At 42.2% G+C, this 26,111-nt stretch overlaps 1 protein-coding gene across 1 annotated transcript in view; it reads left to right on the top strand.

The window, feature by feature from the left end:
- The first annotated feature begins 6,877 nt into the window (after positions 1 to 6,877).
- Positions 6,878 to 26,111, top strand: part of BMP3 (bone morphogenetic protein 3) — a 29,541-nt gene continuing 10,307 nt past the window's right edge. Inside the window, exons 1-2 of the mRNA XM_079769086.1 lie at positions 6,878 to 7,510; positions 24,688 to 25,598. Of these exons, the coding sequence (XP_079625212.1) occupies positions 7,189 to 7,510; positions 24,688 to 25,598 (1,233 nt within the window). The 5' untranslated portion in view covers positions 6,878 to 7,188. The remainder of the gene's footprint in view (positions 7,511 to 24,687; positions 25,599 to 26,111) is intronic.

The following is a 26,111-nucleotide window of genomic DNA, read 5'->3' as shown; positions in this document are numbered from 1 at the left end:
TTTCCATGAGCCTTTAGTCAAGTATTGTTTCAAAATTCCAGGCTTGCCTCAACTAGGTGACAAAAATTAGGAATGAACTGTGTTTTCGAGCCTAACCAGAATGAATGAGAAGGAGTAGTGGAATCCCTTAGTGCACTGCAGTAGTAAAAGCAGGAACCAGCGAGAGAAAGATCCAGCAGATGGCAAATCTCTGGGGAGGAAGAGTCAGACAAGAGTCCAGCCACTTCTTCCCCAGGTGGATGATTTCCCATTACTGCCAACCCCAAGGAGCTGGGTTTTATTAGAGAAGCAGCCACTTCTTTATAAAAGCAAACAAAAGCAGCATATGACAGAATCACTTAAGTGCTATGAGAAGGACTAAATGCTATGAGGATTTAGAGGATTAAGAGCTCACAAGCTGATTAGAAATCACTTCATGGAAAACAGCATTTTTCAGATGGGTCTCGAGTAGCACAAACCAAGCAAAGGCAAATAGCAAGTGAGAGAAATAGAAAAGAACCATCTACTATGGCTACAGCAGAGGGTATATGTGGAAAAGAATAGAGATACAGTGGGAAATTCTTGGGGACAAATAATGGAAGGCTATGAATACAACACTGAGGTTTTGTTTAAATTTAATCGGTAATGAGCAACTACTTATTGTTTTTTGAGAAAGTTTATAACATTACTGAATTAATTTTTAGGAGGACAAATCTACTGGCAGTATTTATATGATTACTATGGTAGGCAGGATTCTAAAGTGTATAATCCCCTGCATCTTCAGTGTAAGAGAGCGCTATGGATAAGATGATATATCACTTTGGTGATTAGCTTCTGTTATATAACAAAATTGAGTTTAAAAAAGAGAGGTTATACTTGCTGGGCTTGACCTCTGGCAAGCCCTTTAAAGGGATGTGAACCCTTTCTGGAGAAAGAGATTAGAAGTACTACATTTAACATGCAAGAAGTTCTCCAATGCTACTTTGAAATGGAGGAGACCACCTGGCAGAAATATCAGGTGGCTTCTGGACGCTGATAACAAGACTTGGTAATAGCCAGAAAAGAAAGTAAGACCTCAGTACTTAAGTGTTGTGTAAGCCAACACATGAATTAGCTTAGAAGAGGATTCTTACTCAGAGTGTTCAGATAGAAACATCACCTACCAACACCTTGAGTGTAAGACCCAGATGATCCCAACTGGACTTCTGACCTACAGAACTGTGAGATAATAAATGGATACTGTTTTAAGCCTCTAAATTCATGCTAATTTTTATGCAGCAACAGAAATCAAATCAGTTGGAGTGAGAGAGAAAGAACTGGAAGCCATTTGGAAAACCATAAAACTAGTCTAAATTAGGATAAATTAGTAACTAAATGAAAGAGATTGCAATAAAAATAAAAGATGTTAAAGAGACAGTCTGTACATGACTTAGAAGCACTGGATTAGATATGGTGGTCAGAGAGAGGGAGAAGGGGAATGTGAGTCTAAGACTAGGAACCTGGATGGCTGAAAGAATCATGGTGTCATTCATAGAAGAATGGGAACCAAAAATAATATAGGGGGAGATGGTCAGTTTCATTTCATATGCACACAATTTATAATGCCAACAAGATATCCACAAGTTTATAAAAAATGGGAATCTGAAATATTGTAGAGAAGGTTAGGTTAGGCATGTGATTTCTGGAGTTCCTGATAAATAAATAGAAGTATGTAGCTAAAATGAGTTTGCTGAGGAAATAATTGGAAAGAAAGATTGGTATGAAATTCCAAGATCCCAGAAGAAAATCCTCTACCACCTCTGTGTTCTTGACACATCCTCTGCCTGGAATATCCTATCTGAAATAGCCCTGGAAAACCACATAGTTATGCTTCAAATCTCAGTTTAAGTCATCTCCCCCATGCAGCACTTTCTAAGCCTTACTTAACCACTCCAAATTATCTTACGGTTTCTTAAGTGGCAATATTCCTATCTCCCTAGTTGACTAAGTTATCAGAGGACAGGGACCTTTTCAACTTGTAGTCTCAACACCAAATTAAGGGTCAAGAACATAAAAGACACTGAATATTTGTTGAGTGAAATGAATTGAGGATTCATTGTCTCTTCGTGGAAGGATCCTCATATAAGACCCTATTAGTTACTTCACATTTTCTATCGCCCCTTCTTTCTTGACAACTGACCTTGGATTCTATGTGCAGTGGCAATTTTCCTGGGCCCAGACAAGATATTTGAACTCTCAGACCCCCATGCAGGTAGAGGTGACCATGTCATAAAATGTTGACCAGTGAGATATGAAAGATACTTGCCAGGGCTCTGAGAGAGCCTGTGCTTTTCCTGATGAAAAGAAGATATAGAGGGTGCCTACCCTTTCCTCCTTCTTTCTACCTTGAGCAAAAACTTAATGGCTGGAGTTGCAGGAACCATCTGGTTACTCTGAGGCAACAAGACAGAAGGAAATGATATGTGAGTCACATAAACACCAGTAATGACATTGTCAAGCCACGGAACAAATACCAACAGCTCCTTAACTGCAGACTTCTTACAACAGGAAGACAAATAATCCCCTATATGTTTAACCTGCTATGAATCAGATACATAGACTATATGTATGTAGTTTTTATTTGCAGCCAAGTAACTTTGCAATTAATAAGGTTTTAAATATCTTCCATCAACCTTCTTATATTTGAATCAGCTCTAAAATTCCTCTCTAGCATAAAATATACTTCCCGAGGCAGGAAATTGATTAGCTATTAAGACTTTCCAGACCATTTGGAGAGTTTAAGACCATGAGAAAGCCTTCTCTTATCAAAAACTTTCTGTGATCCCCTATGTTCCCCTGATCTAGCTTTCAAGATCCCCCATAAACTCACTCTACCCTATATTCCATTTCTATTTTCCTGTGGCTTCCAAGACACATACTCTATTCAAATCAGGTTAGTCTTTTGTCTCAACAGACACTGCCTTATTAACATGGAAAGCTCATTCTTATGTCTGCAACTTATTGCTTACTGTTATTCTTTCCTAAACGACCAGTCCTTTAAGTTTGACTCGTTTAAAGTTCTACCCACTTTCAAGGCTACTGAAAGCCCCACCTTTTCCAATGAATTTTCCATGGCTACTCCTTCTCTCACTGACCTCCTTTCCACTGACACAGCAAACTGTGACATAGTCTATAAAACATGGTTGACCATCCTATTAATACTTCTCTCTTTATTTGCTAATTGTCCTGTGTGGGTTTCTTTTGTTCACCTACTAGAAGGTAAACTCCTCCAAACCTGAGGCACACTCTCCTTATATATTTTTACCACAACTGCTAATGCAGCCTTACATACATATTTAATAATAATTGCTAATGGGAAGATTTTAGAAAAGAAATGTATGTAGTGCTTAAGAGAGCTAATAAAGACATGCATAACACACACCAAACATACACATGATTTTGGTAGTCAAAAGAAGCTCAACTCAACAGAATGCACTAATTACCCAAATTGATTTTATGAACCTTTTGTTTATTAACTGGCAATGACTTATACAGGGCAAATGAATAATGGGGATTTGCAGCATGAAACACCTGCTGAATAGGACACAGAAGGAGGGGGACACACTGTTAGTGGGGAAATGCAGGTGGGAGATGCTTACAGTGGCACTCGGTGCATCTGAGTGTGTGTGTGTGTGTGTGTGTGTGTGTGTGTGTGTGTGTGTGTAAATGCAGAGAAAAACATCTGGAATCAGACCCCTAGAACTACCCTCAGTAGTCACATCTGGGGAAATGGAGGGGGGAAATGTCTTCCTTTAACTCTCCTGTGTTTAGGAAAAGAGATTGTCCTCTGATTCGGTAGTTGGCTGTAACAGTAACACTCACTGTCTAGCATAAAATAAGAAATTGCTGTTATTAAAGTGTAAAACAAACTTTAATTAAGCATACTAATAAGAAACCAAAACACAAGGCATTTGTACTAACATCTTATTGAATTCTGAAGTTCCTTTTTCTGAATAGCTGCAAATCCTCCATACATCAAGTAGGCCAGATGTTCAGCCAGAATTATGATTCTAATAATTTATTCCTTGTGGGGGAAGGCATGTAAAGATGCCAGCATTCTAAGACAATTTAATCTATCCAGATCTGAGATTCTGTGGCCTTTGATAAAAGAAACACTGTGCAGTGGTTGTGAAGTATCCCAGGATGGTATCTCCAGGTGTTCTGATGACGGAACTATTACTTCCAATTCAATGTGCTTTCAATTCCATTCCCCAGGAGGTCACTCAGAGGGTACGGCATGGGTGCCATTTATTTGTCAGTTCTAGAAATGATGCTGCTGGCTTCATCTGTTTCAGCCCTTGCTCCATCTTCTTGGGAGTAAGTTAGTTGTAAATGAGACACTTTCTGTCCAGGATTTGCTGGCTTCTATCCACACATTATTTTCTAGTCCTGCAATTAGAGCTGAGAGTCCCAGCTAGGGATCATGCTACCAGCTTAACATCTCCTTGTTACTCTGTTTATTCTGATTGCAATGGTATCTCACTAAAATATAAAGATGGGTATGGCTTGACCACTGCTTTAGACCAAAAACATACAAGTGTCTCTCTTAGCTTATAACTGACTCTACTTTAGCACTCGCTATGTGCTAGGCACTATACTGGTATCTTGACATGGACTATCTTTTATAACAACCCTGTGAGACAGGAACTATTTTCTACTCATGGCTCAAATAAGAAAATGGAAGTGCGAAGAAGGGGGAGTAGATATACCTAGGAAGAAATGAAAGTAGGCATTGAGGACATATGCCCAGAGTCCAGTTTCTACAAATGAAGAATCATGCTGAGTACAGAGGGGCAAAGATTTGCACTAGAGCTAAAGGAAGAGAAGTCTCAGGGATGATTTCAAAGAGGAAGAAGATAAAATTTGGGCAATGCAGTCTGGGGCTGGGGAAGACCCACAACTATACATTTAAAGGTCAGAGGTGACCACCAAAGCAGAATATCTTTCTTCTCAATTTGGCATCCTCCCAGGGCAGAGTATAAAATTGTGAGGAACACGGGAGACAGGCCCAGGAAGAGGAGACGGCTCACAGAACTGACAGAGCGCAGCAAGGAGAGGGAAAGAACCAAAGATTCACAGGGGAAACACAAAGAGGAAGAGGTCCCCAGGGCCTATGGAACTTTGCAATTCCGTCTTCATTCTTAATCATAAAAAGCTCTTATGTTCTTTATGCCAAGCAAAGATCACACGTGACCTCATTTAACCCTCACAACCACGCTGGAAGTATGTGTTATTATCTGCAGAACTGTTCCAAGGGGGGGGGGGGGGGGGCGGCGTAAAGGCAAACGAAACTGCAATGGGTTGAGAAGTGACTGAGCAGGCGGAACATAGTCTGCATTTGGGATAAATTCTGGGTAATAAGGAACTGGCCCCAACCAAAAGCTGATCAGTATGCCAGTCACTTTAGCACTGTTTTCTAATTTCATCCAAACAAAACTCTAAAAGGGATGTGGTTTTATTCACCTTCGAAGAAGAAACTGAGATTTGGAAGCTCAGCGTGGTCCCGTGTCCTATCTTCTTTTCAATAAACCCTGTTCCGCTCCCATAAAGGGACCAGATAGCTCCAACAGACATCTACGGAGAGCTTTCGTGCACCAGGACGGGCACTATGGAAAGAGCACCTGCCTCAACTGTCACGTTTCTAATTAGTCACAATGTGACAATTAAGCGCCTGAGCCCAGGGTTTCAAGCTCAGCTCTGCCATCTACAAGTGTCCTTGTGTCTGATTCCTCATCTGTAAAATGGGATTCCTTGTGAAATTATTTAAAGATAATTGCACATGAAACATAAACAACAAGTGCCTGGGGCATGGTACTTGTCGGGTGAAAGGTTAGCGAGTAGCTTAATCGCCATTTTACAGCCAAGAAAAGAGAGGAGGAGGAGAGAGCTCAGACTGGGCAGCTCTAAGAGCCCGCTCTGGATTCGGGATCTGCCAGAGCCCTTATTTCACCAGCAGACACCATCCTGCAGAAATCCTCTTGAGGGGGCCAGGGAGTGGGGCGGGCGTTGGTGTTTGCTTACTTGTTTACTTATGTGTCTCTAAGTTGGGATGGACCCGCAAGCTTTTTCTCCTGGGGGGGGCGGGGGGGGGCGGTGCCAGGGGCAAGGCGCGAAGAGAAGGAGCTCTGATGGTCACTTCTGGGAAGACCGGAGAGGAGGGCTACACAGCACAGGCACAGGTGCAGGCCCGAACCCCCCACCGGCAGAGGCCGGGCAGGAGGCCAGGCTGGTGTTCCCATCTTGATCTCTCCTTTGGAATCGGGAGAGAGAAGCCAAGAAGTTTCTTTTCCTTTTGCCCTCTTCCTGGCCAGGGCACAGCCACTGCTCTGGGAGGGCAGTGAAAAACAAACAAAGAGACAAACAAACACAGGTCTCTCCTGCCCTCCCTTTCTTCCTAGGTCTTCTCCTTTCCCCCTCCTCTCTCCAAGCAGCACCACTCCTACTTCCTTTTCTTTCCCTCCCTCTGCTGGCTGCTGGTTACTTCCCGACCCTCCTGTCCCTGCTACAGTCGGGTCCAAGCAGCCAGGAGGGAGAGGGCGAGACTGGGTGCGGGCTGTACAGAGCAGCCAGAGAAAGAAGCCAGAGCCAGTCAATCTCTCTCTCTCTCTCTCTCTCTCTCTCTCTCTCTCTCTCTCTCTCACACACACACACACACACACACACACACACACACACTCAAAATTCGCCTGCCGCACCGCGTCTGCTCCAATCCGCGGAACTGGCGAGAGAGCGCCCTCAGGCCGGCCGCGCGCACCCCGCTCCGTGCCCCACGCAGCGCTAGTCCGGGTCCCCAGCGCCGCGCTTCCGACGGGTGTGCCCGAAAATAAAGCGGGGAGTGCGGGTAGAGGCAGATCCTGAGATCACCCTGGGCCACACACGCCGCGACTTAAGCTCTCTCAGCGCCAGAGGGAAGAGGGCGCCCGCAGCGCCCCGCGCCTGGGAGAACCGCGCCGCTGCCAGGGAAGCGCCCACCTGCCGGCCCGCGACCCGCCGGCGGCGCACAAAGTGGGGCTTGCGGCTGTCCCGCTCCCGCGCCGTCCGGGCTCCGGGCGCTCTCGCCCCACCTCGTTTGGCATTCAAACCTTGCTCGGCCCGGCCCCTCGCGCCTCCGGGGTGTCCCCCCGCGACGCGACGCGACGCGAGGAGTGGACGCGCGGCCGGGACCTCGCTATGGCCGGGGCGCGCAGGCTGCTGTGTCTGTGGCTGGGCTGCTTCTGCGTGAGCCTGGCGCGGGGAGAGCGGCTGAGGCAGCATCTGCCTGAGCTCAGCAACACCCTGCCCAGCGACCGCTCAGCAGGTGGGGGCCCGGGCCCCGCGCTGCGGCCGCACGACAAGGTGTCGGAGCACATGCTGCGGCTCTACGACAGGTACAGCGGCGGCAGGACCCGGGCGGCGCGGACACCAGGGTCCCCTGAGCGGAGCGCGCAGCCCCTGCGCCCCCGGGCCCTGCGCGAAGGCAACACGGTTCGCAGCTTTCGAGCCGGAGCAGCAGGTGAGTGCCCCCGCTTTCTGCGGTCCCTTCCCAGGTCTCCCCCGGACCCATCACAGCCCCTTCTGTTCCCCTAGAGACCTTCCCTCACCCTCCGCAACTGCCCTCCAAGCCCTCCTTCCCACCACACCCCTCATTTCGCCAGCGAGGAAGCCCAGGTTTAGAGTCTCAGTTGGGAGGAAGGAGTGGAGAGAAGAGGGGCTGGGAGCAGCGGAGGGGGTAGGCTGGAGGAACTGCGTGGGGATAGAAAGGGGCTACCCCGTGCCCAGGGGAGCCCCCGTGCCCTAGGTGGCTGGATCACCTCTGGGGTACTTATGTTGATGTTTCTTAAGTCGGTCAGCGGAAATTCCCTTGGACTGGGCTTTAGCCATGTTTACCTAGAGGCAGAGGTCATTTTATGCCAACCGCGAGGCACCAGAGAGAAAAGTCACACTTGAACTAGACGCCTTCCTACTTCTTTCAGACAGCCGCCTCTCCAGACCTGGCCCCCTCTTCCCTCCAGTCCTCTGTATTACTGTAGTTGACACTTCTTACTTGATAGTCCCTTGGTGGCAAACACACAAACTAAGCCAGGTGCTCGGGTGTTTCTATTACTTAAAACCCATCTGGGCAAATAGGGCTGTACCATCCACCCTGGGAGAAGTGGGGGTGGGAGAAGCAGCCGTGGATGTAAACACCTCTTGGAATCTGCTGATGAAAGTCTGCTCATCCCATTTTTCAGCACACAGATCGCTGTGGACTGAAATGCGTGGCTTAACAGGGTTTCGCCTGGCCCCCGTGGTGAAGGGAATAACTTATGCTAACAGCCTGCCTCTCCCGTGCTAACAGCTTGAGGGAAAGTTTCCTGGACATTAACTGGGTGTACAGGCTTTGAGGATGCACCAGGCTTTTTTGTTCACTGCATTCGCATTCACGATAAAGGGAGACATAACTGCAAAGCCTGTCTTCAGTGAACCTTGAAAAATAGCCAAGAATCTTCAAGTAAGGAGGCAATGCCTCATGCTATATCAGGTCTGTCAGAATCACTAGAAAGAACTCTCCCAAAGCTTTGATATGTAGGACTCCTGGAAAAAGGGAAAACCAAAGCATCCATCAAGGGAAGCCCTCAGCTGACACTGTAAATACACTCTGGAGCTCGTAGGCATGATGACATTTACAATAAATGTGAATTATGCTTTCTAATGCAGAAGTCTTTAGCTAGAGTCTGAGCTGAACCAGATTTCACTTTCTTCTTCAAGCCATGAGCATAATCCGTAAGGAGCTGGCCTCTGCTAAGGAAACAGAAACCCGCTCTGGGTTATCCACAGTACACCCGCCACAGGACAGCTGACCACACCAGTGAAGGCTGTTTACTTGAGTGCAGGTCTGAGGGCAGAGCTCAGTGAAGGAGCTATGTGGGAGCAACAAGAATTGGAAGGGTATTAGGTGGGCAAGGCAGGTGGATTCATGAAGATACGAAGATTACTCTTACCTTGATAATCATTTTCTTTGGTAATATTCCCAGGGAGTAGCTGAAGCACCCAAGAGATGAATAGCATTTTTTTGTATCAAGTTTGATTTTTAGTATGAATCACAAGATTTGGAGGTGGAATGTGAGTTTGTATCATTCACACATATTGCATACTTTTTGCATGCTTGTTTCAGGCTGAGTGAACTTTGAGTGGGAGATGGATAAGGATTTGAACAACTCAGGCTCCGTATGTTTTTTGGCTTCAACTCTTTTCGTGCATTATAATTTCCAAGTGTCCCTTATCAGCCTCACTGTAGTCTTACACCATCAAATGATAAACTCTGATACGGAGGCCAGAAGTTCTCTTGAAATGATGAATTGCAGCGTGGCGCATATATACAAGGCTGTGTGCCCTGATAAGAAAAGTAATCCCTTTAGCATCCTAGAGACTGTCTTAATGACTTATTCATCAAATGTGGACACTGGTTTTTGTGGAAGCTCAAGTGTCATATTACCACATTGGAAACTCCTGGAGAGGTGGTTCATGTTGGACCCCTTCCAAGAGTGTTTAGTTACTAACACAGTAAAAGGACCTTATTATAAGGCAGTTCTGGCTCTAATAAGGCAAGACTCCAGGAAGGTGCTAAGGTTTTCATGTGCGTCCCTCTCCTTTATCCACATCAGCATTTCCATAACACCCTTCATCTTGTAACCCTTCGTCATACATTCTGATGTAAGTGAAAAGTGCTGTCTGCGTTAATAAATTAGATATGTTTTCTAGTCCATGATGTTTAGATTTCACAACACATGGGCTTCTCTGTACCAACCGTGTTCCAGATTTTAATGGGAGGTCAGGTGGTATGCTGTTTATATGGAATAGCTGCTGATCCGGCAGACTTTCCGAGTGCTTATTCAGGCTGAGTTATAGCCTTAGAGCCCTATTTGCTACTTGGAACATACCTGATTACAATTATTTATTGTTCTAAACCTAGAATATCTTTGGTTGAAATTTAGCTGCTGTGGTCTCCCTCTGATTACTTTCTACTTAAACCATTACTTGATGGTGGGTGGCATTCATCCTAAGTACACTTTCTGCCAACCCCTTTCTTCTGCCTCAATGCTATGCAGTTGGTGTGCCAAAACCGTTAAGTCTGACACACTCATAAGTCTTTTTGTGATGTGTAAGGGTTTACAGAAAGATAGGCTTTATCTTTCCTTTGTAAAAGGTAATTCACAAAATTATTGATGACAGAGAAGTTCAGCTTAAAAAAACACACCATCTTGAAGGAAGACAAGAGGGATCTAAAATCAGCTCTTATTTTAATATTAGCTTAAGTTGTCCTTGGCTACTATATAATAAAAGAAGAATAGTTTACACTGGGTTTGCTCCTGGCTTGATCTTTAAAGATACATACTCTGTGTCCATTAGTTTCTCATCATTCCACAGTCACTTAATCTTATTTTCTCTTCGTCATAAATTTAACCGCTTTGGGAATAGCAATTAAAGCACGAGCATTATTATTAGGAAACTGTCATTATTTTAATTTATGACATGTAAGTACAAAAAATTTGTATTTCAGGGATATGTGTCATCTTTTTTTTAAAAAATCACACCAACTTCAATAGATAAAAGAAAATTGAGGTATTCCAGACCCAAAAATGAGTAAGGGGAGTCTTTCTTACTATGACCAAAGATATTTAAAAATAAAAAATATAATTTGATGTGTTTCTGAAGTGCCAGACTAAAATATAAGGCTTTAGGAAAGACATAATTAAGGGCTGAACAATCACTCCAATAAGAGCCATTCCTGTAAAACACATGGGCCCATGGGAAAGCACCGTTTTTTATGGGTTTCATGGCAAGGAGACATAATAACTTTATTAAAACATAGTTACCTTGAAATTCCTGGCACCTCAAAACTAGGCTTAAAATTAAAGAGTACTTAGATTATCTGACGTTTTTATTCAAAAGACAATAGTACATCTGGAGACGGGGAGGTGGATGTGCAGCTGCTTTGAATTACACATCACTTGGAATACATGATAGCCCTTAATGAAGTTTTTACTGTAATAGGCAAGACAGCTTTACAATCTCTGACATTTAAAAATCCATAATGCCATGAATTCTTGATTATCCATGCTAATGGAAAGGAGGAGAATGGGTTACATATAAAATAATTTAAATTTAGCTTTTTAGTATAATTAGACACACTGAAAGAGACCAAGAGACCATGGGGGTCAATAAAAAAAAATCCCTAAGCAGATAATTCACTCAGGGAATATTTGTACATTAAAAATATATACATAATTAAGAATATATTAAGAGGGTTACAAACATTTTATCTAAGCAGTAAAAGTTCATAAGCACTTGATTGACCCAGTTCAGATTTTTCTAAAAATAAATTAGGGACATGAATGTCAAATATTCTCTTAAGCATTTTGAAATTATATAATTTTGTATTTGAAAGAGGCTTTGAAGAAAGCAAGTCCAACTCCTGATATGGAAGAAGAAATGGGTGTCATGATGTATTTGCCAGAGAACTTGCAAACATAACTGAGCTTGTCTCCAAACATATGATTTCTAATAATCTGATCTAATTTTCTAGGAAAAATTTTTATGAAAAGAGGATCTGTAGAAAATATTAACAGGTGATACATAAAATTAGGTTCCAGGTTCAAATAAATTTCTAAAAATATGATATTTTCATTCATATTAGGACCTTTCTGGGCCTTTAAATGCTAAAGGGTTCCCTTAAGATTGGATCACTTTCTCTCTGAGAGAGCATTTTTGAGAATTGTGGTTCTAAAATATCTAGTTAGGAAAACACTGGGTCAGAGCCTTCTAATTTCTCAAGAACGAACATATGCAAAATTCAAGAAAAAGCTGTCTAATTTCCCATCAGTACCTATCTCAGGATTTCCCATCAGCATCTACCTCAGGATGTGTACTTATATTGTTACTTTTGGACTTGGGTCCAACTTGCATGGTATCATCTTCCTGCTCTCATGTTTTAAACGTTGTGAATGTAATTTTTAAACTTCATTTCCCTTGCTTCTCTATAAATTCTTCTTCATTGTTCTCTATAGGATTGATATTCTATTATTTTACAACTCGTATTATTCTTTTGAAAGAAAAGCTGCTCTATTTGTGAAAAATTTACTAGAGATCATACATGTCATTTGGTTTTATAACCATTAATTCCTTGTTTAAATACACATTTGTTAAAGACACCAATTAAATTTCTTATATAATCTCCATTGTTTGTTGTATTTATTAGGTATTATAAAATCACACCTATCCAAAAAGCCTAGTCACAATTAATGAGCAACTTTGCATATACTTTCTATTCACTTTTCAGGATTTGGGGACTGCAACATCAGAACTTTTCTCCTCAAATTTTGATGGCTTCCCCATCTATTCAGTTTGTATATCCTAGTAATCAGTATCTTAATAACTTTATTTTGGTGCTAGTGGTGGAAAGAAGTTTGGCATCACAAAATAGTCTCAGCTTGAACTTCCCTATGCCAAGTTTCAATTCAGAGTGAATTTGTAAGATTATGTTATGAACCCATGAAAATAGAATTTTGTAATGGAAACATTGACATAATACTAATCAAGTGTCACAAGTACACCAGGATAATGTCTATTTTGGACTGTGGTAAATGATGACAATGGAGCTGAAGAGCCCTCATATGTGGAATACATTTAGAAATCCATAAAATTTCTAGGCTATGCACATGTTAGGAGTAGTTGTGTCCTAGCATACTTCCACAAAAAGCAATACTCTTGGTAACAGTTTCAGTGACAATATTTTTAAAAGCGTGGATGCCTCTCTATCTAAAACATCCACACGTAGGTCATAGAATCAAGTGATCATGGTAGGTTTATTGACTCCTTCAATGTTCTACCTCCCTTTAAGATCCATCTTTTCTTGGCAAACCACAGTAAATGCAGTGCCTTACTTTTATTTGGGCACACTCTGAAACAAAAGTGTTTGGACAAACTGATCCTACTGTATGACCAGGTTCAGGAAGTTCTTACTTTACTGAGCGAGGTTCTGTTAAGTAATTATTTTACAAAATCATTGCACCCAATAGTTTTAGACATGCAAAGTTCTTTGTCCAGTCCTCTGATTTTATAGTTAAAACAACTGAGGGCCAACATGATCTTATTTGCTTTTCCTTCAAAGAATATTTTAATTTAATTGCATGGAATTAATCTAAAATTATTGAATTGAGTGTAATTGCTACTCTTAGGCATGGGTTAAGAAAAATGGTTTTCAATAGAGAAGAGATTCCTAGAGTTGCAATTTTTCAATTACCTTAGGCTAAGAGTTAAGAGATCTCAATGCTAATTTGGGCTGACCTGCTAATTAGTAAAGTCATATAATATTTCTAGGGCTAAGCCATACCTACTGTGCCACTCAATTGGGATGGTGAAACTCAATTGAGAAAATGAATGTGAAAATGCACTAAAAGTTTAGAAGCCTAAGTGCGGTAGTCTTAATATTTTGAGAGATTGTTGTTTCCCACAAAACCTTAAACATGTCTAAAATATTGCTAATGTGCAATTGTTTGGAGCCCAAAAGATATACCGGAGTGGCAATGTAAATAGGAAGAGATGGCAGTACTCTTGTAATACAATTTATGCCATCCCAAACCTACATTCAAGAAGTTATTCTTTCTGCCCTGATCTTGGTGGCTGAGTGGAGCAGGGTTGCACTTTTTTATGGAGACTTCTTGAAGTTAAGTTGCTCTAAAAGTATGGTCTCTAGATTAGCAACATCAGCATCACCTGGGAACTTGGTAGAAATTTCCCAGCCCACCCAGGACCAACTGATGAAACTTGGGAGGTGGGGCACAGAAGTCTCTGTTTGAATAAGCCATCAAAGTGATTCTGATGCATGTTTAAGATACACTGCTCTAAGCTTATGTTCCTAGAGTTTTGAGTATCCTATCATAACTAGCGTCTGAACGTTAAGATTGGTGAACATGTGAGTCCTGGCCCTTTTAGTGGGTCTTCCCATGAACAAATGGTTTATGAATTTACATGATGGTAAGCATCTTTCACTTTGGAAGGTGTATTACTGTACTTAGGACAGTTTGGGTCCTGGGGAGGCTTTAGAGTAAGTCAATCAACATTTCTTGCCCTGCTTTCACAGCTGCGGAGAGTTTGGAGTCTAATCCATTTGCTAGAGAGAGGGTGATGGGAACAGGGGCCTATAAAGCAAGTCTCGTTCTTGTATTCTGAGGACCTGGCATCGTTTGCTACATAACAGGTTCTCTGTAAATATTGCAGTTGAGCTGAGTTAGCTGTTGAAGGGACTAGATAAGAAGAAACTATAGAAAAGCTATCAGCCAGGCAAAGGTGTTTGTTTTTTTTTAATAAAATTTGCCATGAGAGAATTTCTCATGAGGCATTTTACCATATATAGTTGAATGGAAATACTATTCTACTTTGTATACACAGTTCTAATAATCCTTCTTTTTTAATGGACGGAAAGAAAATTCCACATTGTACTTATACCCAAGAAGGGCTTTTGCTGACTTTTGGAACTTGAAGCTACTTGAAAGTGTTTTCACTTTGGTGCTAAGTAGGAAACACTTTTGAACCAAGTAAGTTTACACATTTGTTCATTCAACAAGTTTAACAAATATTTTTCAGGGTATAAATGCTCCATTCTGTGCAAAAAAAAAATAATTTAGAAGTTCAGAGATTTATAGGACATAGGTCTGCCCTCTGAGAGCTCACAGTCTAGGAATGCCCTTGGATGGAGGCTTAGAGAAGATAAACTGATTGATGAATATTTTGCCATTTTAGAAAAACATACATTATATCATCTTTGGCCATGGTTTACTTAGGACATAGAGAATGGTTGTTTTGAGGTCCCATAAAACTCAGTCATTTGACTGGGACTCTGCAGGAAAAACAGAAATCTATGACTTGGTGTTCTATTTAGAAACACTCCACCTTGCCTTTGCCCAAAAGCTGAGGGTGGCAGAAAGAAACTGTAGTCTTGACCCAGTAACCTGCAGCAGGTATTTTGCCCGTGATGGTGGTTGTATATGGCCCTGTCCTAGGTACCCCTGGCCTTTCTGGCATCTATACTTAGTTTAGAGAAAGTAGTAGGGGAAAAGTTGTTCTTCATAACATATTTTCTGAATGACTGAAATGTTTTCCCTGCTCCCTGGGGATTTAAGTAATCATCAAGATTTCATTTAGTCTATTTGTTTTAAAATCAAACTTTACATAGAAAGCTTTCCATTGTATGTCCTAATTCCTTTTGAAAACGTCCTGTGTGGGCCAGCACGAAGGTGGACTTCCACTTACCACTCCCTGGGCTCCGCCTAAGCTGCCTCCCCAACCCCACCCCAGAGGAGCCAAACTGTTGCAAGGGTATGACTGGCTGGTCCTAAGTCAGTTTCCTCGATGAGGCCTGTGTCATTTGCTGCAGGTGTTTTGTTTTCAGATGAAAAATAAATCTTCTGTTTTGATTCAGTAATCAAACTCCTTAAAAAAAAATCCATATAGGTAACAGAAGACCTGGGTTCCTCTCCAAAATCCATTGCTAGCTAACTGGCTAACTTCTGTGTTCCTTTTATTTTGCCTCTCTATAATGAGAAATTGTTTATTCATGAAAGAAGCACTTACTGAGCACAGTTTAAGAGTTAAGCCCTATGCTAGGGGCTGAAGAGTCTGGTGTTAATTACTACAGGGCCTTGTCTTTAAGGAGTTTATGGTCTTGGGAAGGAGCAACACTATGATGAAAATGGTAATGAGGCAGGGTCTGAACGGAAGGCTTGGGTTGTCATGTCAAGCTTGCTTTAAGAGATTGAGCCTGTGCTTTGTCTTACAAGACAAATCTGGAATTCAAGGAGAGCAAAGGTGGATGAAGGCATGTCAGGGAGAAGCGGCAGCAGGTACAGAGTCCTAACAGGTGTGCAAAGGGGAGTAGGGCTTGTTCAGAAACTCGCCTGACTTCTAAACCCCTTTTCAATTCAAAGATATTACAACTATAGAAAATTCAAAATAAGATTGTAATGCCATGGTAAATCCTAAATAGATTGCAGTAGATGTATCCCCAACAAGGAAAATCCAAGCTTGTGTCCATGCCAGCAAACTGAGAAAACAGCACCACCTATTGGTAGTTATATTTTGGCGTCAAAAATATTTCTTTGGGAGGAACTGGAAATCAAGCCTGTTGTAGTTCCTTGCAAGGGATCTGTGAGGTTCACCTCTCACACCCTCCTTACCATAAGGAGATCTTCCTGTAATAGTCCTGAATTATGACCATCTATCTCCGAGTCCCACAGAAAGGTCTCAATATCAAGCTAGACACTTAGAAAATCATGACTTGTATTGGCTTAGATTTTTCCTCCATTCAACTATCACCATTATATCTCATTCTCATCTTTGACACTAGAAAGGGGAACCCTGATCTCTTGGCAGGAAGCCCCTCAAGTATTTGCAAACTATTCTCATGTCATTGTTAAATCTTTCTTTCCTCTAGTCCATGATTTTCTATTTTGGCAACTCAAACTTGTACAGACATTTCTAGACTCTTCAGTATCTTGATAACTTGCCTAGTTAGTCTCTTCTATAATAACCTCGTTAAAATGAGAGCACCCAGAATAAAGTATGTAACTCTAGATATCATTGGATTGTTGTGGTGTACAGTTAATGTTTCCTAGTACCCAAAGACTATAAACAGCTTAAAAATGCATAAGCTATTATTTTGTAACCTGATAAAAACCACTTGTTTATATTATTAACATGTCACTTTGTTCTTATTAATCAAAAATTATACCTCAGGTTTAAGATTCAATAATTCCAAATTGATATATATCAGAAGAATAGAAAAAGTGAACACTGAAGCATTTTTAATTCACTGTTTGAACATAGATATCTATGCTACAACTCATGGGGAAGAGAGAAGCCTATGGCAAAACTCTACTTACTGAGTATGGGAAGATACTCATTTGAAAAGTTAAAATGATATCATATCTAAAAAATAAAAAATAATGAGAATATTTGAATAGATATTATTGCATTTTTTTCTGGCAGGGAGGTATGATCTCACTCTTATTTATACCTCCATACTTATTTGCTCAAATCCATGCAACTCTCACAGTAATGTTTTTGTCCATTGTAAATACTAAGTATTTGTTGGGTTGTTTTGAGGGAAAGAACGTTGACCTGCACAGAACTTAAGTGCTTTAAAGTTAGAGAAAGCAAAAATAAAATGTGGGTTAGAAAAAATCAAGGAATGTTTTGTGGAATGGTTGAGATTTCAAGCTTCTTGTTTTAAAAAGTGGGGAGGAGGGAATCTAGAACAGGCAGAGAGAGTGAGCCCCCTATCTTGGGTGGAAATGGGGGGGGCGAGCAAAGGCATCAAGTGCTGGGCATAGGACACCTTCTTTTAGGAGCTAAATGTTTATTGACCATTCCTTTTCTGAATGTAGGCAGCTTAGATGTCTGTTATGACTTCAAGTAACTAGGTTAATACAGAATATTTTTATAAGTTCCTATTCTAAACATGGGAAATATTGCTTATTCAAGAGCTCCCAGATATCCAGCATACTGTTAGAATGTGCTCCTCCCATTCCCCCCTGCCCCCAACACTCCCTTTTTCCTTCATTTTTAAAAGTTTGGTTCAGAATTACCTCCTCCCTGGGTATGATCATAATTCTTCTTCTCCTTAATGGGCAAAGTTCATTGCTCCCTCCTCTGTGCTGTAAGAGCATAGTTAACACCTTTGACAGCAAGTAACATCATCATGGCATAGCTACCTGCATATTGTTTATCAATTCACAATGTGGGTAGCAGCTGGCATTTGTGCAGTCCCGAGACCCCCGAGACCCAGCCCAGGTTCCAGCACCTAGTAGTACAAAATTCATATTTGTTAAGTAAAACATTTGTTTTGCTTTGGTTCCTGTTGTTGGTTGTAGTGGATGTTTGTGTGTAATACACAGATAACACAAAGCTGGGTATATAATCTCTATGCCATGACAGTACTATTGCTAAATGACCCATTTAACTTCATTTTAGAACAGTTTGTTGGTCTTAGACTTTCGGTTGCAGATGGAACCAATTAGGTGTTACTGGAATAAAAATTAAAAAGTAATCGCCAATATTATCTTTATCTAATAAGTCTTTGATAAGGAAAGTATGGTGCATTCCAAGAAGGGAATTTTTTTGTCCAATTTACTTCTTGGTTTACATATTCATGGTTAGCAAAATCCCAATTTTTCTCTATCTGTGGGGGAAAAAATATGACCTTTTTTCCCCTTTGGACTATATGACTACTAAAACTGGTGGTTATTCTAGACAACCACTGTCCAATGGAAATTTAATTTAAGCCACAAATGCAAGCCACATATGTAATTTTAAAATTTTAGTGGCCACATTTAAAAATATGAAAAGCGACAGAAGAAATTAATTTGAATAATATATTTAAAATGTTCTGCACCCAATTCTGAAGGGGGAAGGGTTCCCCACACCAATAAGCAGGGCCTCTGAGAAATCAACTCAATTCTGATGTTGTGTACCTGGACACAGCATCCGAGTCCACGGAAAGGGCTCTGTCGCACAAGACCACCCTCCACTTCAGACACTAACTGCAAGTCCAGGTTGTTACCTATATTTCTGACCAATTGGCTACATAATTGGAGGCTTTTATAACCCCTTCTCCCCAAATATTCACGTGTTCACCAATCTGGAAGCTCTCCAAACCCTATTTTTTGGGAGGGTTTATGGAGACTTCATTATATAGGCATGATTAATGAAATCATCAGCCATTGGTGATAACTTAAACCTCCAGGTCCTTTCTCCTCCCCAGATAGGCCAGGGAGTAGGACTAGAAGTTCTAATCCTTTAACCAATGGGTTGGTTCCCCTGGCAACCAGACTAGAGCTTTATCTGACCTCCTAAAGTCACCTCATTCGCATAACAAAAGACAACTTATGGTTCTCAACACTGAGGAAATTCTAGGGGTTTTAGGAGCTCTGTGCCAGAAAAGGGAGACCAAGTATATATATATTCTATATATATACTAGAGGACTGGTGCACAAATTCATGCATGGGTGGGGGTCCGGCCAGCACCCCCCACATGGGGGCTGATCGGGCCAGGCTGGTAGGGGGAGGGGAAGGTTGGCCAGCTGGCCCCACCCTCGATCAGGGTGGAGGGGCCAATTGGGGGCTAATCGGGGACAGGACTGGCTGGGAGGAGGGGCCACAGGCAGTTGGCCAGCTGGCCCCACCCCCAATTCAGCTGGGGCCAGCCTGGGGGAGGAGCTGCCCCCTGATCGGGCCCATTGGCCGGCCGCAGTGTGCGTCATAGCAACCGGTTGTCCCGCTTGTTCTGGTGTTCCAGTTGCTTGGCTTTTATATATCAACTAGGAGCCCAGCGTGTGAAATCACGTGGCTCCGCCCACCCACCTGCCACACTGCCTTGACACCTGAACCTCTCCACGCAGAGCTTCAGCACGCCTGGCCTAGCCCCCGACCCCTCTGGCCTTCTCTGGCTGCTTCAAGCCCTGCCCTCAGTCCCTTGCGTCACCTTGGGCTGGTCCCGCCTTCTCCAGGCACCTCCCCACTTCCACCCCATCTCTGGAGCAACACAACAGCTCCGCCCCGTCATGGCGCCAGAAGAGAGCGTAGAAGCCTCCCACCTGCTGGGCTGTGCTCCTTCCCCTGGCAGATGGGCAGCGGGGCGCTTTGAGTGCGAGTGGTGGGTGGTGAAGGCCTGGTGAGGGGGTACTATGGGCTCTCATCCCCGCCCTCCCCAGCACAGGATGGTCCCACCTCCTCTGGGCCCCTCCCTGCTTCTGCCCTGTCTCCAGGCCCCACCGTGCATGTGCAGGCAGCCTCCTGTGATCAGTTGTTACACGTTACGGCATCCTGACCATTAACATATTAGCTCTTTATTATTATGATAATAATAAAAGCATAATATGCTAATTAGACCGGATATCCTTCCAGATGAAGCTGCGATGGTGGGGGCTGAGCCCCTTGCACGAAGTTCATGCATAGGGCCTCTAGTATAAATAATAAAAGGGTAATATGCAAATCAACCGAACAGTGGAATGACCGGTAGCTATGAAGAGCACTGACCACCAGGGGGCAGATGCACAATTCAGGAGCTGCCCCCTGGTGGTCAGTGTGCTCCCACAAGGGGAGTGCCGCTCAGCCACAAGCCAGGCTGATGGCTGGTGAGTGCAGCAGCGGTGGTGGGAGCCTCTCCCAACTCCGTGGCAGTACCAAGGATGTCTGGTGCAGCTTAGGCCCACTCCCCTAAGCCATCAGTTGGATATCCCCCAAGGGCTCCCAGACTGCTAAAGGGCGCAGGACGGGCTGAGGGACCACCCTCCTCGCCCCCGCCATGTGCATGAATGTCATGCACCGGGCCTCTAGTCTTATTATAAATGAACATAATCACAATATTGAACTCAGTACATCCAAATATCATTTCAACATCTAATCAATATGAAATAGATTCATGTGATATTTTACATTCAATTTGAACTAAGTCTTCTGAATCCAGTGTGTATTTTATACTTACAAAACCTCTCAATTTGAATTTAAGTGGTTAATCACTGATACTGGGCAGTACAGTTCTGGCTAGCTAACACTAGTTGTATTTTTTTCTACGTGCTATGTGCTATACCTGCATTCTTTCAATTTCTTCTCACAACTCTGCAGTTGATACTACTGTACTGATTTTACAGGTGAGCAAACTGAGACTTCAAGAGCTTAGGTTATTTGCCTGGTGACAGATATTGGGCGAGGTGGAGTTGGGACTGGGCTATAGGGCTTTAACTTCAAAACAATGTTCTACATTAAAATGAAAACCATCAGAAGAGGCCATGTCTCAGATTTTGGAGACATTTATGGGAAAATACTGAAGATTAGACACAGGGGTGGAGGCGGGTTAACAGCCGGTCACGAGGTGTCTGGAAACATGTTTGAAAGAAGAAAACATTTTGAAGCAAAATGTGGGGGAAAAGATCACCATTAATTTACCCATGAAGACACTACCATCCATACCCCCTCAGAGTTCATTTCTTCCCTGTCCTGGTGTTTGTTTGGCAACCATTCAATTGCCACATTCTTAGACTGAATTCTCTTCCTTCCACTTTAAATGTCCATCTGCTACACAAAGTTTGGATAAAACTATATGCTATGGTGACTGGTCTGAATTAAGACCAGAGTCTCTGAACAACCCCAATGCCATGGAGGTCTGTAAAATATTATCCTGGTGTCATGGCGTATGCACATGTGCACAAATGGCAGTTTCCTCCTTCTTCCTTCACACAAGGTTAAAAATGAGTAAAATAGATTTCTCATTGCACTTCCCTTGTGCTTGGGGACTCAATGAACTCATTTTAAGCTTCCACGTCTTTATAAAAATATTTTGTTTTTACTGAAATATGTTTTTGATCAAGAACATAATTTCGTGGTTGCGTGTATGTTTCTGAAACAAATATGTATATGAAACAAGTGCACAGAGGAGGGGCTCTGTGACCCAGACCAGGACTGGATTCTTGAGTCTAACCTCTAGACTGTCTTAAGAGAAGGAACCAACTTCTGTCCACACTAATCAATCTCCTATTCTGTTACATGCTCTCATTTTTGGATTTGAAGAATTGGAAATGCAATTGACCAGTTTAATTATCTTACATTCATGGAATGTCATAATCTTCAGACAAACCCTAAGCAGCATTAATTCTTTATGACACTTTTGAATGTTTAGCTTATTTTTTCAGATATATTATCTAAATATTGATATATATGGTCTTGCTTACCTGCTGTTATCCTGCAGACTAAAGTTTATGAGGCAGGTAGAAGATATCCCTGTAATACAGTTAAACCAGCACTAATAACAACAATAATTTATATTTAAGAAACACTTATTAGACTTTTTATAAACTGCTTTACACACATCTCATTTAATTCTAATGACAGGAGAGGTAGGCATTGTCTTCATTTTATAAATGAGCACTCCAGCTTGTCTAAAGTGCCTAACCAGGACTTGAATTAAGGTGAGTCTCATTCCACCACTGCTTGTAATGAGACTGCCTCAGATAATTAGAATACTGTGCTATTACAATACTGTGCCAAACTTATAGGAAGAGTTCTTGGTAGCCTCATAATTAATGGTGGTATATACACAATAGAAGATCACTTAGCAATAAAAAAGAATGATATCTTGCCATTTATAACAACATGGATGGACCTAGAGAGTATTATGCTATGAAATAAGTCAGACAGAAAAAGACAAATACCATATGATTTCGCTTATATATATGGAATCTATAAAATCAAAACAAATGAATAAACAAAACAAAACAGAAACAGACCCATAGATATAGAGAATAAGGTGGTGGTTGCCAAAGGGGAGGGTAGTGGGTGATGAGTAAAATAAAAAATAAATAATAAATAAAAAAATAAAAATTTTAAAGGGGAAATGATCATGGCAAATGTCTCCACTGAGGGAGGGCAGGAGCAATATCTTCCTATATAATAAAAGGCTAATATGCAAATAGACTGAACGGTGGAACAACCAAACAACTGAACAACCGGTTGCTATGATGTGCACTAACCACCAGGGGGCATGCATGGAACATGGTGGGCGTCGGCTGTGGCGAGATGGTGAAGCAGGTGAACCGGGGGGGCCACCAGAACAAGGTAGGGTGCTGGTAGCTGTCATCATGGCAATCCTCTGGTGGTTACTAAAAATTACTTGCTCATGTGCACCGCAGTCCCACATGGTGCTTGCACCTGCTGCCAGCACTGGAGCTGCTGCTTGCACCTGCTGCTGGCGCCAGCCCCAATTTCTCCGCAACATCAGCAGGTGCAAGCGGGGTCGGCACCATCAGCACGTGGGAGCAGCGGCAGCAGGAGCAGCAGCAGTGGGAGCAGTGGGAGCGGGGCGGCCAGCAGACAGGGGACCAGGGGCTGTGGCAGGAGGGGCCAGGCGGGGTGCAGAGGGTGAGCTGAGACCCATGCCTATGCCCACTGCAGCCTCGCAGCCCACAGTTCCTTTCAAGTTGCACAAATTCGTGCACTGGGCCCCTAGTTATAATAATAATGATGATGTTAAACCAAGTTGTTTAAGTATAAAAAAGATAGTTGATAAAACACAATTCAATGGCATTTGATACTTTCACAAAGTTGTGCAATCACCAAGTCTATCTAATTTCCAAATGTTTCTATTATTCCAAAGCAAAACCCTACACCCATTAAGCAATTTCTCCCCATTCTTCCACACCTCCAGCCTCTAGCAAACACCAATCTGCATTCTGTCTTATGGACTTACCCATTCTGGATAAGTCCATTTCATATAAATATAACCAGACACCACCTTTTATTTCTGGCTTCTTTCATTTAACATAATGTTTTCAATGTTCACCTACACAGTAGCATGTATCATTCCTTTATATGGCTAAATAATATTCCATTGTATGGATATATTCATCAGAAACAGTTGAGCTGTTTCTGTCCTTGCCATTCTCCTATTATAAACATGCATGTACATGTACTTGTTTTGAGTACCTGTTTTCAATTATTTTGGCTATATACCTAGAAGAGGAATCATGGGGGTACATGATATTTGTATGATTAACTTTTTGAAGACCTGCCAAACCATTTTCCACAGCAGGTGAAGCGTTTTACATTCCAACCAGCAATGTAAACGAATTCCAGCTTCTCCACATCCTTGCTAACACTTGTTATTTTGTTTTTCATTATTATAACCAGCCTAGTATGTGTCAAATGGTACCACATTGTGGTTTTGATTTACATTTTCCTAATAACTACTACTGATGTTGAGCATCTTTTCATGTGCTTGTTGGCCCGCCTATAGATCTTCTGAATAGAAATGTCTATCCAATTCCTTTGTCCATTTTTATTGTTCTGTTTGAATTTTTTTTTAAATTTAAAACAACACAAATGTATTGTTTCACAGCTGCAGAGGTCCGAAGTCTAAAATGGGTAAGACAGGGTGCATGCCTTCTGGATGGTCCAGAGGAGTGTTACTGGAAAGGGGACCTGGCCCTTAGCAGATCTTTCTAGGGTGGACCAGGATTGTGTGGGTTCTTGACTTTGAGCAGGAAAAAATTCACCAAAGGAGTCCAGGTGAATTTTAGAGGACATTTACTAAAGCTGGGGACAGTGAAACAAGGAAGGGCCCACGGTAACAGGAGAGGGATTAGGTGGGGCTGCTTTGGCTCCCTAAGAAGTGAGAGAAAAGGGGGCTCTGGGAACAGGTTCAGAGGGTTTACCTGGGATGAACTGCCACTTCTCACTGCTTCCCTGGTCCCTTCTTGTTTGCCTTTTTGTTGTTGAGTTGTAATTTATATATTCTGATACTAGATTTAATCAGTTATATGATTTGAAAACATTTTCTCCATTCTTTAGGTCGTACAGACTTTCTTGATAATGTCCTACGACACACAAAAGTTTTTAATTTAATTTTGATGAAGTCTAGTTTAGCTATTTTATCAATTTATCTATTTTTTTTTCCTTTTGGTTCTTGCCCTTTCGGTGTCATATCTAAGAATCCATCTCCAAATCCAAGGCCATGAAGATTTTACCCCTTTGTCTTCTTCTAAGAATTTCATGATTATAGCTCTTATATTTAGGTCATTAATTCATTTTGAGTGAATTTTTATACCTGGTGTGAGGTAAGGGTCCTGTTTGCTCCTGTTTACTCTCTTTTTTTCCCCCTAGGAAACCTTGAAAACAAGGGACTGCATATTTTTAACCTGACTTCTCTAACCAAGTCTGAAAACATTTTATCTGCCGCACTATATTTCTATATTGGAGAGCTGATTAACATCAGCCTGAGTTGTCCAGGATCAAGAGGATGCTCACATCATGCTCAGAGGAAACATATTCAGATCGATATCACTGCATGGATCCTCAAATCCAATAGAGACCAAAGTCAACTCCTGGGTCATCTTTCGGCAGACGTGGGCAGACCTCATCGAGACCTTGTGTCTTGGCTGTCTAAAGACATCACTCAACTCTTGAGGAAGGCTAAGGAAAGTGAGGAGTTCCTCTTAGGATTTAACATAACCTCCAAAGGTCACCAGCCGCCAAAGGAGATGGTATCCTTTCCTGACCCTTATATCTTGGTGTATGCCAACGATGCTGCCATTTCTGAGCCAGAGAGTGTGGTATCAAGCTTACAAGGTCACCGAAATTTTCCCACCGGAGCTGTGCCCAAATTGGATAGCCATATTAGGGCTGCCCTTTCTATGAAACGGAGGAAGAAGCGTTCTACTGGGGTCCTGCTCCCTCTGCAGAACAATGAGCTTCCTGGGGCAGAATATCAGTATAAGGAGGATGGGGTCTGGGAGGAGAGAAAGCCATACAAGACCCTTCAGACTCAGCCCCCTGAGAAGAGTAAGAACAAGAAGAAACAGAGAAAGGGACCTCACCAGAAGAGCCAGACACTCCAGTTTGATGAACAGACGCTGAAGAAGGCAAGAAGAAAGCAATGGATTGAACCTCGGAATTGTGCCAGGCGATACCTTAAGGTGGACTTTGCGGATATTGGCTGGAGTGAATGGATTATCTCCCCCAAGTCCTTTGATGCCTATTATTGCTCGGGAGCATGCCAATTCCCCATGCCAAAGGTAGCCATTGTTCTTTGTCCTGTTCTTCCTATTTCCATAGAATCAGCAAGACACACTGACTAAGTTGTGTGTTTTCATTTACATATCCACCTGGGTGCTTATTTATTGCATTCTAAAGTATAATGGGTAATATGGTTATGCTTTGTTTTTCTTTAATGTTTGTTAAAGTAATAAGTCAGTATTGGTACAAAGAGGGATATGAGAAAAATATGTGTGAAATATGTATTTTTTTGTGTGTATGTATGTTGCTTCCAAACACAGTGCATATTCAGCTACATGGCCTATTCATCTATGTGATTCTATACCTGCCTACAATTAACAAATCCCAAATGGTGGAAGGCTGATCTTGGAGGGGGTATTCGAGAATGAGTGCTTGTCATGGGAACATAGGGAAGGACTAACTGGATTGATGTCCTGATGCAGAATATTTTTTGATAAATAGTCTCTTCTGAGATGAATTGTCCCCACGGGGGTCAGGATCAGGGTTGGGCCAGGTAAACTCACCTCATGAAA

Source organism: Cnephaeus nilssonii, assembly GCF_951640355.1.
Source record: "Cnephaeus nilssonii genome assembly, chromosome: 1".
In the NCBI taxonomy this organism is placed as follows: Eukaryota; Metazoa; Chordata; class Mammalia; order Chiroptera; family Vespertilionidae; genus Cnephaeus; species Cnephaeus nilssonii.
Note: the sequence above shows the minus strand (reverse complement) of the source record. Positions and strands in the feature narration are given on the sequence as shown.